The 17,579-nt window shown below is 34.6% G+C and overlaps 1 protein-coding gene across 4 annotated transcripts in view; it reads left to right on the top strand.

Annotated features, from left to right (window-relative positions):
• Positions 1–17,579, top strand: part of MROH1 (maestro heat like repeat family member 1) — a 175,589-nt gene that overhangs the window by 30,659 nt on the left and 127,351 nt on the right. For all 4 annotated transcript variants that reach the window (XM_074262772.1, XM_074262781.1, XM_074262789.1 and 1 more), the window contains exon 3: positions 5,584–5,729. In XM_074262772.1, coding sequence (XP_074118873.1) covers positions 5,584–5,729 — 146 coding nt within the window. The remainder of the gene's footprint in view (positions 1–5,583; positions 5,730–17,579) is intronic.

The raw sequence follows: 17,579 nt of genomic DNA on the forward strand, positions 1-17,579 counted from the left end.
TAATCCTCTTTGCTTCAATTTCATTATCTATAAAATGAGCTGGGAAAGAATTGGCAATTCACTCTGATATTTTCCAAGAAAACCTGTCATCAAAGTTTGAAGTCAGGAAATAGGCTGGAAATCAAGCAAAGAAAAGAATTTCACCATAAAAACTGTTATGGCAGGGACACTCAACATACAGGCAAAGCCAAAAAAAAATCCAGATTGAACAGAAATTAATTTAGAATTCCTGGAGGAAATGAGTTTAAAAATATTTTTATAATTGAAATGTGCTAAGACTGGGAAATACTGAAAAGAAGAGCTATGGAAGGAAGCATTGAAAAAAGAATTAACAGCTTAGCATAAGAAGTATAATACCCAAGCACCAAACTCTAAAAATGAGAGTGGACCAAATAGAGACCAGTAATACAATGAGACAGTAAGAAATATCAAAACAAATTCAAAAGATTGAAAAATAAAATGTAAGGTTATCTCATAGCAAAAATAACAGACCTAGGATTTAAGATATTGAGGAGAAAAAAAATTTTAAATAATTTGACTGGGGCAGCTAGATGGCTTGTGGATTAAGCCCTGGCCCTGAAATCAGGAGTTTACCTGAGTTTAAATCATGATTAAGACACTTAACACTGTATGACCCTGGGCAAGTCACATAACCTCATTTGCCTTGAAAAAAAAAAAAAAAAGACCAAAGAAAGAGCTTTTATATTTCAAGAAAAACTATCCAGATCTCTTAAAAGCAGAGAACAGGAGCATCTAGGTGGTGCACTGGATAGAGCATTGGCCCTATAGTCAGAAAGATCTGAGTTCAAATGTGGCCACAGACACTTGATATTAGCAGTGTAATCTTGCAATCTTCAATTGCCTCACAAAACAACAACAAAAAGAACCAGAAGGCAAAGTGGAAATAAAAAAAAAAAAAAAAATCCACCAATTCTTTTTTTTTCTTTTTCTTTTTTTTTTTTTTTTAGTTTATTTTAAATACACATTGTTTTATGAATTATGTTGGGAAAGAAAAATCAGAGCAAACGGGAAAAACTATGGGAGAGAGGAAAAAAAACACCCATAACAGAAAAAAAAAATGAATATAGAAAGAATGAATTTGAGGATGAAGCCATCTTCATGATCACCCATGATTTAACAGCCATCACTATGAATGGAGGATTTGGAATATGATATTCCATTATTAAAGTAAATAGATTTACAGACAAGAATATCTTACCTAGCAAAACTGAATATTCTTAAGTTCATGTCTCTATGCATCTTATATTTAAGATCTATATGTTTTCTTGCACAGTGAACATTTTTTTTCCTAATGTTCTTTCCATTGTTCACTAATGTTCCTAATGTTCACTTCCATTAGGATGTCTTTCTTTTTTGTGTATTTATATTCCCAATCTATTGTTCCCTCTTTTGTTTCTTTGGTGAGGCTTATTATTAGAAATTCAAGTTTTTTTTTCTATTTTGTTCATTATTTCTACTGTGCAAATCATAAATTCTGCTTTCATAATTCTCATTTCTCTTTCAGAAGCAACATGTTATAGCTCCAAAATCTCAAATTACAAAGGTTTCTCTGCCTTGCTGAGTGTTGGATCATTTCCCATAGATCTGGAGCCATATTCCCCACCCTTTACTAATATCATTCATTTCACAGTGGTTTTCCTTGGAGGCTAAATACCAAAGCAGTTCAGCCTTCTCCCTCATAGGACAATTCACTGATCACCAGCCCAAAAGTTTCTACACCAAAAGACTTCTGGGTGATCAGAACAGGCCCCAATAGTGCTGTGTCATCCTCAGAATTGGTGGAATGCTACATAGCATTCCTACTTGGAATGCTCCCCTACTTGGGGAGGAATGGGCTTTTAATATAGAAATTTCTGAATTTCTGGAATGAGAAATGGAAGAAATAATGTTTTATATTTAAAGTTCTTTCTTTTTTTGATTGCTCATCTTTTTCATTGATGATTGGGCTTACATTGCGTCTTGAGTACCTTTGCTCTATTGAACACATTACAGTCCCTTCAGTCATTTTTTCTGGGTACAAAATAGTCTTGTGAATTTCCTTTCCTTTTATTCAAAGGTCTTTCTTGTAATTTTCAGAATTTGTTATTTATCATTGCAACTGGTCAGTTTAATTACTATGGTTTTGGAGTTGTTAGCATAAGGCCTTCTTTCCCATGTATCCATTCCCCATTGACAATCTGTGAATTATTATTATTATTATTATTTTTAAATAGTTTTTATTTACCAGATAAATGCATAGGTAATTTTACAACACTGACAATTGCTAAACCTTTTGTTCTAATTTTTTCCCTCCTTCCTCCCCCCTCCCCCAGATGGCAGGTTGACCAATACATGTTCAATATGTTAAAGCATAAATTAAATACAATATATGTATACATGACCAAATAGTTGTTTTGCTGTACAAAAAGAATCAGACTTTGAAATAGTGTACAATTAACCTGTGAAGGAAATCCAAAATGCAGGCTGACAAAAATAGAGGGATTGGGAATTCTATGAAGTGGTTCATAGTCATCTCCCAGAGTTCTTTCACATGGTGTAGCTGGTTCAGTTCATTACTGCTCTATTGGAACTGATTTGGTTCATCTCATTGTTGAAAATGGCCACATCCATCAGAATTGATTCATATAATATTATTGAAGTATACAGTGATCTCCTGGTCCTACTCATTTCCCTCAGCATTAGTTCGTGTAAGTCTCTTCAGGCCTTTTAAGAAAGAATTTTTAAACATTCCTGATAAACTAGAGTTGCATAGAAACTGTGACGTTCAAACATAAAGAGTAATATTAAAAAACCACAATTATGAGAAACTAAACAAGAATATTTAAATATAGAGAGATAAGATACTCTTTAAGTTCTATCATCATTGGAGGTCATAAAGGAACCCTGTTTAGACTGAAGGCCTGAAAGTATTCTGATTATGTTTTGATGGTCCTAAAAGAAGAATAAAATGAGCTGGGAGGAGGAATATACTGGTGTGGGGTGGAGAAGTTAGGAAACATTTTCTCATGTAAAATCAGTTATGCATGTAGAAGTCTTATAGAAGCAAAAAGGAGATGGGAGAGCAGCTGATGATTTGAATTTCACTCTCATCTGAACTGGTCAAAGAAAATGCACATACAATTGGATATTGTATAGAAATAGAAGGGAAAAGAGAGACTATACAATATACTTATATATGATATGTAATATAATCACAATATAATTACATTAATATATAATGTAGTTGATTTATAAGAGTGTATTTATATACGTTATACATGTAGTTCTTTTGAACATGGTCAGTGCAGAAATTTCTTTTGCTTGACTACATGTTGGTAATTTTATTTTTCTTCTCAATTAGGGGAGGGAGATGTGGAGAAGCAAGAAGATGGATTTTTTTGCTGATTGAAAACGTAAAATTCAATTAAAAAAAAGAAAGAAAATCTATCTAAACTCTTCAATGATGGACAAACTCTTCTAGATCAAATCTTCTATATCCCAGTGATTCTGAACCCTTAGAGGTTATCATTCAAACCATTCTTCATCTCCAGCGACTCATTCCTCTTTCCCTTCCCTCACAATACTACATCCTTAACACTGCTCATACCTTCCTCTGTGTTCTCTAGAATACCTGGAACATTAGCAACAAACTCGCTTTCATTTTTGACCTTCTCCTCTATCTACAACCCCACCACATTTTGGGAGATCGTGTCTACTGATGGCTGGGACATTCTCCTTTCTCACTCAGGGAGTTCAGTGCAAGGCCTTCCCTTGATTTTTCCCTCCCTTTCCATGTTTGTGAAACTCTCTTCATCTGACCACAGTATGTTGTTCCATATCTTCCTCTGCCTTGCAATGTCAGATCTTGTTCTTTGTTCATTTTGTGACCTCCAGTCCCTTGATCCCCCCCAGTTTTGCCTAGTCAAAAACCCAGCCTTTGATTATTCCTGCGATCCATCACCTTTACTCCTACACATGTGCTTACTGAACTAAAGTGGAGAAAGTTAGACTGTTCTAACCAGATTCACTACAAATTTATGTCATACAGCAATATTGTGCAATGATCAGCTATGATAGACTTGGCTCTTTTTAACAATGCAGTAGTCCAAGGCAATTCCAAGGGACTCATGATGGAAAATGCTGACCATATCCTAGAAAAGACTTTTGAAATCTGAATGCAAATCAAAGCATATTATTTTCACTTTCTTGGTTTTTTTTTTCCCCCCACCATGGTTTTGTTCCTTTTGTTTTATTTCTTTCACAACACCACTATGTGGATTGGTATGATTGCTGATGGATAACATATATTGGATTGCTTGCGTGTCTTGAGGGGAAAAGAAGAAGAAAAATTTGGAACTTAAAATCATTTTAAAAATAAATGTTATGCATGTATTGGACTACCTGCCAGCCAAGGAAGGGAGGAATGGGGAGAAGGAGGGGAAAATTTGGAACAAAACGTTTTGCAAAGGTTGGAAAAAATTACCCATGAATATGCTGTGTAAATAAATAAATTTAAATTAAAACAAGTGTTGTAGTATTCTCACCTTTTTTGTTGTTTTTTGCTTGATTTTTGTATTCTATTTTTTTTCCTCTTTTGATCTGATTTTTCTTGTGCACATGATAAATGTGGAGATATGTATAGAAGAATTGTACATGTTTAAGATACATTGTATTACTTGCTGTATAGAGGAGAGGGTTGGGGGAAGAAAAGAAGAAAAATTTGGAGCACAAGATTTTACCTTTGCTATATTTTGAAAATAAAAAGCCATTATTAAAAAAAAATGAATGTTGAAAACCATCTTTACATGTAATTGGAAAAAAATAAAATTCTGTTTATGCTAAAAATTAACAAAAAATCAAAAATTTATGTTACATATTCAATTGGGCCTTTGCTGCAGCAAGGCAATCTTTTTATATATCTATAATTAACATACTCTGCCATATGCTAAAGTCATTTTTCATGTCATACATGAGGAAAAACTGAGAACTCTATAAAAGCACAAAATAAAGCATTGAATATGAAATAAATGATACAATAATATTTTAGTATATATAATAAGTACCCTGAAAAAATCAGTAAGAAGAGGACTATGATGGAAGATGTTACTGGGACAGGCTTTCATTAAGGGGTTGAAGATTTAAATAGATGGAATGGAAGGAAGTCATTTAAGGTAGAGAGAACAGCAAAGATATAGAGGCTGGAATGAGCATGGTGTAGAAGGTTTATTAGCTTGGTTACAACAGAAATTTGGTAATAGAGTGTTGTGGTGTAAGTTGCATGAATTCTGACCATGGGGCAGCTCACTTGCTCAGATGGGGAATTTGGTCATGAGTAGCTAGAACCATCCAGAAGAGTGACATGATGAAAAAATCCATTAGATAAGTTGAATGACAAGATGGATTGTAGTTAAGTAAAAGAAAAAGGCAGGGAGACTAAGAAAAGCTATTATAGCCCAAGTATGGATTGTTGAGGGCCTTGGATTAGCATGGCTTTGGGGGTGGAAAAATTTTTTGAGAGCAAAATGGTTCATAGAACTTTTATGTTCCTTGATTCGTAAATTCTTGTTACTTTCTCTTTTTCAGAGCTTGCCACTACGTTGATAGATGCAGTCACAGACAAGGATCCTTTAGTGCAAGAGCAGCTTTGCAATTCTTTGTGTTACCTTGGAGAATCAAAAGCTGAAGAAACTCTTAATGCCTGTGATGAGTATCTCCGGCAGCATGAGAAGGTAATATAGCTTTTAGCTTGTGATATGCAAGAAAATGGGTCTGGGAGAAGGCAGGCTTCTTAAGGCAAAGGAAAAAGAATAATTTCTAGGGTCTTGTCTTATCACTTCTGAGATTTTTTTCTATTACACCTTTTCTTCAAAATACATATCCCTGTCAGGGCTGCCTCATTGATTTTCCACAAAGTTGATTATATGTTCCTTTCTTTCGCTGATGCAGCTGCTATTTTTTGTGTATGTTTTATTTTCCCTACAATTAATGTCTCATAGTTCTGTTAAATTCCTTACTTGATATAAAACATGATTTTTGGGAAAGTGTTTCCAGGAGGAGTGAGAAGCACTTTTGTTCCTTAAGCATAAGTGATAATTCTAGGCTACCTGAGAATACAGAAATTTAACTTTCAGGTGCATTTTTGATATAAAAGATTTTATTGTCAACATTTCTTCCCCTTTTGTATGTCTTCCCCCGCTCCCTCTATCTAAATGGCATGAGCACCTAAACTAGTCACTACTCTTAGTAGATTCCTAGTGATAGACAATGCTTTCTCTTGCTTGCTCTGATTCAATTTTATTGAATGGCTGAAAAAGCATTAAATGCTTCCTATGGGCCAAATATTAAAAAAAAAAATTACAAAAAGAGAGAAAGTCTCTTCCCTCAAATAGCGTACATATAGTAATAGGGAACTTGGGACTATACTTAAGCTGATGAATGGAGCTGCAATAAATCATGAAATGATGCTGACTGGGTCCACTACAAGTTACTGTTATATGATCTCTTCTTCCCTAATTTGCAACCCTACTCTTCATAGTTCCAGACTTTCTCATCTCCTCAAGCCCCATTCCCTACTTTCTCAGCAGAGGATTCTATCTCATGTTTCACCGAAACAATTGAGATATGATTTTACTTTCTTCATCTGTCACTCAGCTGTCTTCTCCTGCTCTCTCTCCTTTCATTCCAGTGTGAGATGAAGAGATGACCCTTTTCCTGGCCTAGGCAAAATTTTCTCCATATATCCTTTATTTCATCTAATCTTCTCTAGAAAATTGCCCATACTATCATCCTCACTCTCTTATCTTTAATTTCTCCCTTCTTTCTGGCGACTTCTTGTTATAAATATATTCCTATCTCCCCCATTCTAAAAAAAACAAAACAAGCAAACAAACAAACCCCTTTCATTTATTCCAGTTCTGTTACTTAATTATCCTGTATCTATCCTCATTTTAAATTGCTTGAGAAAACCATATAGCTTGAGTTCCTCTACTTTCTTTCTTTTACGTCCTCTGAAATCTGGCCTCTTGCCACATCATCCAACTGAAACTGTCATTTCCAAAGTTATAAATGATTTCTTACTGGTCAATTCTAATGGAATTTTCTTGTTCCTGATCTTCTTGATATCTTTGTAGTAGTCAATATTGTTGATTGCCTTCTCTTTTTGAATACTTTCTCCTGTGTTTTCTTGACACTCCTGTTTGCTGGTTCACCTTCTATCTATCTGACCATTTCCTGGTCTCCTTTCTTTGGTTCTTTATCCATGTCATTCCCTTTAATCATATCTTCCATGTTTCTTACCTAGCCTTAATAATTAAATCAAACTGAGACTTGTTAAAGACTTTAGTTTCAAAAGGTCATTGCTTCCCACTGCATCCAGTTCCATCTCCAGTCATCAGTCCATCAACATCTTGCTACTGGACCCAGATGGCTATGGAGGGAAAAGTGATACTGGTGACTTTGCACAGCCCTTTCTCATTTAAATCCACTTGCATGTCATGGCATTATCTCCCTCATGTTATCTTCGAAAATGGGGGACAAACAAGAATATGTGCTAGATTTGAACTAAGTGCTGGAAAATATCTGAGGATGTATTTGAACTCAAGCTTTCTTGATTGCAAATCCAGCATTCTGATCTTTGTTTTAACAAATAGGTGGTCTGACAAAGATATCTGATTTGGGAATGCCTCTTAGCTTATTGTCATCATTAACAAATTACTGTATTTGTTAAAATGTACTTTCATTTTTGTGCCGTTGACATTTGCCATAGTACCTCTTAATTAAAAAAAAATGTTCATTATATATCATCATAAGATTCTGTGTAATCTGTAAACCTTTGTCCCCATTTCTCACTATGCAATTGCATTTTTTTTAATAGTATTTTATTTTTCCAAATACATATAATGATAGTTTTCAACATTCATTTTTTTTCCCCTCTCTCCTTTACCTTCCCCTTCCCAAGCAAGCAATCTGATATAGGTTAATTATGTATAGTTCTTTTAAAAATATTTCCATAGGGGCAGCTAGTTAGTGCTGTGGTTAGAGCACCAGCCCTGAAGTCAGAAAAATTTAAACCCAAGTTTAAATCTGGTCTTAGACACTTAATACTTCTTAGCTGTGTGTCCCTGAGCAAATCACTTAACCCCAATTGCCTCAGCAAAAACAAACAAACTACCAAAAAATATTTCCATAGTTGTCATGTTGTGCAAGAAAAATCAGATCAAAATGGGGAAAAAATCATGAGATAGAAAAAATAAGCAAACAACAAAAAGCTGAAAATACTATTCTTCAATCCACGTTCAGTCTCCATCGTGCTCTCTCTGGATGTGGGTGGCATTTCCCATTCTAAATCTATTGGAATGCAATTGCATTTTCTAACATCTTATTTTGCTATTTTCCCCATAGCCATCTTTGAAGTTAATTTAGAGGAAAAAAGCTAGAGGGCAGAGCCAAGATGGCAGAGAGTGGACAGGTCCTTGTCTGAGTTCTTCTTGGATTCCCTCAGATCAGCACCAGAGCAAGCCTCTGAATGAGTTTTGGAGTGACAGAACCCAAAAATACTTGGAGTGTTAAAAAGTTTCCAGTAGAAGATAGCTTGGAAGGACTTCAGGAAACGTCTGTCTCAATTGGGCATGGGGGAGGAGGGCTTGGTTTGCAGGCCATCACAGGCACAGCACAGTGGTGCAGGGATACTCAGGGCATAGAGGCTTCTGCCGCCTGGGGGAACCTGGTGGGAGGCTCTTAGCCAAAATACAACAGCATTTCTGTCTGGTTCAGAAGCCAGTGGATCAGCAGATTAACTGTGAGACTTCCAATACCACTATAGAAGGCAAGTAGTGAGCCCCTTGAACCCCAAGACCACCCAGCCTGGGAAGGAAGCCAGCAGCATCAACCCCAAGATGTTTATAGAGGAATCTTGGAATATTTCTCCTTTGCCCCAAAAGCAGACCTCAGCCTTTAAAAATGAGCAAAAAAGCAGAAAGCTCTGGCTATAGATAGTTTTTATGGAGACAGAGAAGAACAACAGGACAAATTTAAACAATTCAAATATCAAGGAGCCACAATCAGGATTACCCATGATCTAGCAGCTTCCACTTTAAAAAATCAAAGGGCCTGGAATATCATATTCTGGAGGGCAAAGGACCTTGGACTATGGCCAAGAATCAACAATCCAGCAAAATTAAGCATTATCTTTCAGAGGGAAAGATGGACATTCTTTTTTTTTCTTTTTTTTTTTTTTAATTTTATAATTATAACTTTTTTTTTTTTTTTTTTGACAGTACATATGCATGGGTAATATTTTACATTATCCCTTGTACTCTCTTCTGTTTCGAATTTTTCCCCTCCTTCCCTCCACTCCCTCCCCTAGATGGCAGGCATTCCCATACATATTAAATATCTTATAGTATATCCTAGGTACAATATATATGTGCAGAACCGAATTTTGTTGTTGTTGTTACAAAGGAAGAATTGGATTCGGAAGGTAAAAATAATCTGAGGAGAAAAACAAAAAATGCTAACAGTTTACACTCATTTTCCAGTGTTCCTTTTCTGGGTGTAGCTGATTTTGTCCATCATTGATCAATTAAATTGTATTAGCTCTTCTCTATGTTGAAGATATCCACTTCCATCAGAATACATCCTCATACAGTATCATTGTTGAAGTGTATAATGATCCCCTAGTTCTATTCATTTCACTCAGCATCATTGATATAAGTCTCTCCAAGCCTCTCTGTATTCATCCTGTTGGTCATTTCTTATAGAACAATAATATTCCATAACATTCATATACCATAATTTACCCAACCATTCTCCAATTGATGGACATCCATTCATTTTCCAGTTTCTAGTCACTATAAAAAGGGCTGCCACAAACATTTTGGCACACACAGGTCCCTTTCCCTTCTTTAATATTTCCTTGAGATATAAGCCCAGGAGTAGCACTGCTGGATCAAAGGGTATGCACAGTTTGATAACTTTTTGGGCATAATTCCAGATTGCTCTCCAGAATGGTTGGATTCTTTCACAACTCCACCAACAATGTATTAGTGTCCCAGTTTTCCCACATCCCCTCCAACATTCATCATTTTTTCCTGTCATCTTAGCCAATCTGACAGGTGTGTAGTGGTATCTCAGAGCTGTCTTAATTTGCATTTCTCTGATCAGTAATGATTTGGAACACTTTCATATGAGTAGAAATAGTTTCAATTTCATCTTCTGAAAATTGTCTGTTCATATCCTTTGACCATTTATCAATTGGAGAATGGCTTGATTTCTTATAAATTAAAGTCAATTCTCTGTATATTTTGGAGATGAGACCTTTATTAGAACCTTTAACTGTAAAAATGTGGGAAAGATGGACATTCAATGAAATAGGAGATTTTAATTTATTTTTGATGAAAAGATCAGAATGGAACAGAAAATTTGCTCTTCAAATACAGAACTCAGGAAAAGCATAAAAAGGTAAAAAGGGAAGAAAGAAAAAAAATTTTTTTTTTTTAAGATTAAGATGTTTATATGCCTGTATGGGAAGATGACAAATTTAACTCTTGAGAACTATATGTTTGTTAAGGGTATATTTTGAGGATATAGGTATAATTTGACTTTACTGTGATGATATAAAGAAGCTTCTGGTGGAAAAAAAATTATACTGGAAGAAGAGAGAGGAGAGATAAAATGAGGAAAATTACATCAAATGAAGACAAAAGATCTATTACAATTGAGGGAAAGAAGGGAGGGGGATAAACATTGTGTGAACATTAATCTCATAGGATTTGGCTCAAAGATAGAATATCAGACATATTTAGTTTAATATAGAAACTTGTATCATAGTTTAGGGAAGTAGGAGAAAAGGGGAAAAGAAAGAAAAGGGAAAGTAATAGAAAGGAGAACAGAAATAAAAGAGTAAAGGGATAAGAAAGGGGAGAGGGACTGTAAAAGGGGAGAGCAGATTGAGGGAGGTGATGGTCAGAAGCAAAACAGTGATGAAAAGGGAAAGGGGGAAAGGAAAAATATATAATTTGGAAAAAATAAGACAGCAGGAAATAAAGAGTTAGTCATTTTATCTGTGAATGTGAATGGGATGAACTTTCCCTTATAATGGAAGTAGATAGCTGACTGGATTAAAAGCCTAGAATCCTACATGTTGTTTAAAGCAGTGTTACGTTCAGAGTAAAGGTAAAAGGCTGGAGAAGAATCTATTATGTGCCAGGTGAAGTTAAAAAAAGCAGGGATAGAGATCCTGATCTCAGATAAAACAAAAGCAAAAATTAATCTAATTAAAAGAGATAAGAAGCTGCATCTTGCTAAAGGGCACCATAGATAATGAAGCAATATCTACATTAAACATATGCACCGTATAGCATCCAAGTTTCTAGAGGAGAAGTTGAGAGTTGCAAGAAGAAATAGACAGCAAAACTATTCTAGTGGGGGATCTCAACCTTCCTCATTCAGAAGTAGATAAATCAAACCACAAAATAAATAAGAAGGAAGTTAAAGAGGTAAATAGAATTTTAGAAAAGTTAGGTATGATATACCTTTGTAAAAATATTTAATGGAGACAGGAATATACTTTTTTCTCTATGACACATGAAAACTACCCCAAAATTGATCATGTATCAGGGCATAAAAAGCTCAAAATCAAATGCAAAAAGGCAGAAGTAGTAAATGTTTCTTTTTTCAGATCATGATGCAATAAATATTACCTGTAATAAAAGATCATGGAAAAATAAACAAAAAATTAATTGGAAATGAAATAATCTAATCCTAAAGAATGAGTGGGTGAAACAACAAATCATAGACACAATAGATAATTTTGTCCAAGAGGATGACAATAACCAGGCAGCCTATCAAAATTTATGGGATACAGCCAAAGCACTTCTTAGGGAGAAGTTTTATATTTCTAGATACTTAATTGCATAAAATGTAGAAAGAGAAGATCAATGAATTAGGCATGCAACTCAAAAAGCTAAAAGAAAAACAAATTTAAAACCTCCAATTAAATACAAGATTTGAAATTCTGAAAATAAAAGGAGAGATTCGTAAAACTGAAAATAAGGAAACTATTGAATAAATAAAACTGAAAGTTGGTTTTATGGAAAAAAATAGATAAACCTTGAGTTAATTAGAAAAAGAAAATCAGATTGTTAGTATCAAAAATGAAAAGGGTAAATGTTCTACCAGTGAAGAAGAAATTAGAGCAATTTTTGCCCAACTGTATGCCAATAAATCTGATAATTTAAATGGATGAATATTGCAAAAATATAGATTTCTCAGATTAAATGAAGTTTTCCTTAAAATGATTAATAGTATCTATTTAAAACACATCAGCAAGCATCATATGTAATGGGGATAAACCATTCCCAGTAAGATCAGCGATGAAACAGGCTTGCCCACTATAACCATTACTATTCAATATCATAATAGAAATATTAGTGTTAGCAAAAGAGAAGAAAAAGAGATTAAAGGAATTAAAATGAGGAAACAAAATTATCACTCTTTCCAGATAATATGATGGTATATTATCATGGTATACTTCGAGAATCCTAGAAATCCTTGAAAAAACTACTAGAAACAATTCACAACTTCAGCAAAGTTGCAGGATTAAAAAAAAAAAAATCCCAAGAAATTTCTATAGAAATTACCAACAGAGTCCAGCAGCAAGAGATACAAAGAGAAATTCCATTTAAAATTACTGTGGATAATATAAAATATTTGGGAGTCTACCTGTAAAGACAAAGTCAAGAACTATATGAACACTTTACATACAAATAAAGTCAGATCTGATCAATTGGAAGAATATCAAGTGCTCATAGGTAGGTTGAGTTAATATAATAAAATGGCAATTCTGCCTAAATTAATCTATTTATTCAGTGCCATACCAATCAAACTCCCAAGAAATTACTTTATAGAGCTAGAAAAAAATAACAAAGTTCATCTGGAGGAACAACAAGGTCAAGACTTTCAAGGGAATTAATGGAAAAATGCAAATGAAAGTGGCCTAGTTATACCAGACTTAAAACTATATTATAAAGCAGCAGTCATCAAAACCATTTGGTACTGGCTAAGAAAGAGTGTTTGAGGTTCACAAGACACAATAGTGGATGACTATAGTAATTTGGTGTTTGATAAGCCCAAAGACCCCAACTTCTTGGATAAGAACTCACTATTTGACAAAATTTTCAGGGGATTGGAAGTTAGTATGACAGAAACGAGGCATTGACCCACACCTAACACACTATACCAAGATAAGGTCTAAATAGATTCATGATTTAGACTTAAAGAGTGACACTACAAGCAAATTAGTACAAATGATATTCTACCTCTCAGATTGTGGAGAAGGAAGGAATTTGTCTGCAAAGAAGAACTAAAGTATGTTATGGAATGCAAAATGCATAATTTGGGTTATAATAATTTAAAAAAGGTTTTGTACAAACAAAACTGTGCAGACAAAATTAAAAAGGAAGCAGAAAACTGGGGAAAATTTTTACATCCTATGGTTCTGATAAAGGCTTTATTTCTAAAATATATAGAGTATTGATTCAAATTTATAAATATGCAAGCTATTCTCCAATTGATAAATGGTCAAAGGATATGAAACAGTTTTCAAAGAAATTAAAACCATTTCTAGTCCTATGGAAAAAAAAATGATCTAAATTGATTAGAGAAATTACAAATTAAAACAACTGTGAAGTACCACTACACACCTCTCAGATTGGCTAAGATGATAGGAAAAGATGAATGACCAGCAGGATTTCAGAAAGGCTTGGAGAAACTGGCATGAACTGATGCTAAGTAAAATGTGCAGGACCAGGAGGTCATTATACATGACAAGAAGATGATTATATGATGATCAATTCTGATGAATATGGCTCTTTTCAAGAGCACGGTGATTCAGGGCAGTTCCAATAATTGACTTTTGATGGAGAGAGCAATCCGCATCCAGAAAGAGGAGTGTTGGGACTGAACAGAGTATTTTCACTTTTTTTGTTGTTGTTTGCTTGCATTTTGTTTTCTATTTTTTCCTTTTTAATCTGATTTTTTTAGTGCACATGATAAATGTGGAAATATGTATAGAAGAATTACACATGTTTAATATATATTTGATTAATTGTTGTCTGGGGGTAGGGAGTAGAAGGAAGGGAGAGACAAAAATATTTTCGAACACAAGGGTTTGCGAGGGTGAATGTTGAAAATTAGGCATATGTTTTGAAAATAAAAGGCTTTAATTTTTAAAAAAAAGCTATACTCTTAAATTAAAAAAAAAAGAAGTTACTTTAGAGCATTATCAAGTTTTTAAATAGATTTTAATATATTTTCTCCTGTTATGGATTTTGGTGTATTAGAACAATTTTTTTTTCATAGTGGTATCATATTTTACATACTAATATGTTATATTTGTGACACTTGGCCACAGAAGAAGAAGTTACTTAGTTCATATTCTTAAGTGGATAATTGTACTAATTGTTCCATAAGTGAATGAAATACCTGAATTACTCTCCAGGTCCAGCCTGCCAGTCTAGTAGCTATGAGAGAATTTCATTTTCACCAATGTTTCTCTTCTTCTAAAGATTGCAATATACCATTGTCCACCAGAGGGCACATAGCTTGTAGCCATTGGCCATTTCCTTACTAAAAAGATGGTAGTGCTAAGCAGTTTTGTACTAGCTTTTTTTCACTGCCACATCACAATGCTGACCCAATTTTGAGCTTGGAGTCTCCTAAAATCCTAAGATCTTTTTCAGAACAATTGCTCTCTAACCATGCTGCCTCAGTTTTGAACTGAAATTGATTTTTTGTAACCTCAAAATCTATATTTTTATTGACTTTCATCTTAAATTCTGCCTAATTTAGTGTTCTGACACTTTGAGTCTTCCTTTTCAGCTTTGTGTGATGCATTTGATTAGTGTACTATCTGTATCTTCATTTGAGACTTTGTTAAATAGCACAAGGCCAAACACAGATGCCTGGGATAATCTCCTGGACACCCTCTGCCATATTGACATTAAACCATTGATGTTGAATCTGAGCATCTAACCAGCCTTGAGTCTGTGTAATTACATTGTCATTTAATCTACATGTCTTCATCTTTTCCACAAGAATGGCATGGGATTCTTTATCCTAAGCTCTGCTAAAATGTAGACAAACTATATAGTGTTCCCCTTATCTACCAATTTAGTATACCTATTCAAAAAAGGAAATTGGCAGATGGTAGAGTAGGAAGAATCAGTATGATCTAGCTATCTTCCACAATTTCTGTAGCAAAGATTCAGGAAGAGCACCATACCAAGTAACTGGAAATAACAGGAACCATTATTTGAACCTAGGTCTTAGCCTAGCAAGATAGTCAGAAACCTTCAGGCACTGGGGAGGGTATCCATCCAAGGAGTTCCATGCAGAGCTCTTTTTTTTTTTTTTTTTAAGTTTTTATTTACCAGATATATGCATGGGTAATTTTACAGCATTGACAATTGCAAACCTTTTGCTCTAATTTTTCCCCTCCCCCCACCAGATGGCAGGTTGATCAATACATATTCAATATGTTAAAGTATAAATTAAATACAATATATGTATATATATCCAAACAGTTATTTTGCTGTACAAAGAAAATTGGACTTTGAAATAGCATACAATTAACCTATGAAGGAAATAAAAAATGCAGGTATACAAAAATAGGGGGATTGGGAATTCTATGTAGTGGTTCATAGTTTATCTCCCAGAGTTCTTTCCCTGGGTGTAGCTGGTTCAGTTCATTACTGCTCTATTGGAACTGATTTGTTCATCTCATTGTTGAAGAGGGCCACGTCCATCAGAATTTATCATCATATAGTATTGTTGTTGCTGTGTATAATGATCTCCTGGTTCTGCTCATTTCACTCAGCATCAGTTCATGTAAGTCTCTCCAAGCCTTTCTGAAATCATCCTGTTGGTCATTTCTTACAGAACACACAATACGTGCAGAGCTCTTTAGCTGGATACAGGGCAGCTAGATGGCATAGTGGAAGTAATGCCCAGGCCTGAAATCAGGAAGATTCATCTTCCTGACTTAAAATCCAGCCTCAGACACTCATTAGCTGGGTGAGCCCAGACAAGTCAATTAACCCTGTCTATAAGTTTCCTCATCTCTAAAATAAGCTTGAAAATGAAGTGGCAAACTGCTCAAATGTCTTTGTCAAGTAAAATTAGGCAGAATCTAAGATGAAATTCAGTAGGTGTTAGAATTCTTATAAGTTCTGAAGTCTAGTGGAATTGATAGAGAAAGTGATTGTTTAGCAGGGTGCTTAACAGTTCTCTAGATGTATTTAGTACTTTAATTAGAGTTAAGAGAACATATATAAGGAGGAGTTCTTAAGCCCACTAGAGGAGAAGCCCACTAACTCACAAGCCCCCTCTTTCGGAGGCAGAGTCAGATTCATTTCTTCTACCTTTGTGCTGGCTGGAAACATTGGGAAGATGAGAGGTTGAAGCTGGCTGGAAGCTGAAGGACAAACCTTTGGATTCAGAGACATTTGGAGGGAGCACCTGAAGAACACCTGAGATCCTTTTAGAATACAATGCTAAATACTGAAAGAGAACAGCAAAAACAACCCAGAGAATATAAATCAGGACTAAATAAGCCTAGATATTCTCCAGAAGTGCACAGAACTTGGCCTGAAAATGAAGTCCCAATTGAGAAATAAAGCTGGAAGATAGTGTAATCAACAGAAAGATATCTATGATAGCTATTATAGAACCAGGGATGCCTAAGACCCAGAAGAGAATATGTTCATAAGATTTACCATCAAAGCCTTAAAGAAAAAACACAGTATGGACTGAAAGTCAACTAGAATTCCTTGAGGAAGTGAGGCAAGAATTTTAAAAATTGAAATTAAAAAGATTTTGAAAATAAATGAGGGGACTAGATGAAAATATTGGAATAAGAAGCAAAAGAATGTTTTTTATTGACTAGAGATTGAATTGGAGATGACAAGAGATAGTAATGGTTAATTTCACTAACCCAGATCTGACCTGGGATCTTTTAATGATATTCTCAACAAATATGTTGTCTTAACTGTCATACTGAATTTAATCTTGCCTAATGGAATCCATTCCACTTGTTGAACTTCCATTGATTAAACAATTTCTTCTAATGCTAATCCATGGCCAGCTTCTTGGCAACTTCTGAACATTGGTCAGAGTTCTGACACTTATTAAACACTTAAAATAATAAATTTTTTTAAAAAAGGAAAGATCTGATGCAAGGATTGTAAAATCTTACTTACATAACAGACTTTCTGAAAATTGGTATGGGTTTAACAAAAGAAATTAACAAATCCCATTAGTGAACCTGTTCAATACTACACTGTTCTCTTCTCGAGTCCATTGTTAACTTAAGTCCTGTTACTGATATTGCTGCCAAACCTCAGCCCTGGATTACTCTTATTATGCATGTCTTCCAAAAGATTTTGAAGAAAAATCATAAAATTGCACTGACTAGATTCACTGCATATTTATGTTTTGGATTTTAGCTAGGTCCCTATTACAACAAGGCAAGCCTTTTATACCTCATTATTTGACCCACTTACCACAGCAGGTTTTCCATACTT

The sequence above is a fragment of the Sminthopsis crassicaudata genome, chromosome 1 (assembly GCF_048593235.1).
Source record: "Sminthopsis crassicaudata isolate SCR6 chromosome 1, ASM4859323v1, whole genome shotgun sequence".
Taxonomy (NCBI): Eukaryota; Metazoa; Chordata; class Mammalia; order Dasyuromorphia; family Dasyuridae; genus Sminthopsis; species Sminthopsis crassicaudata.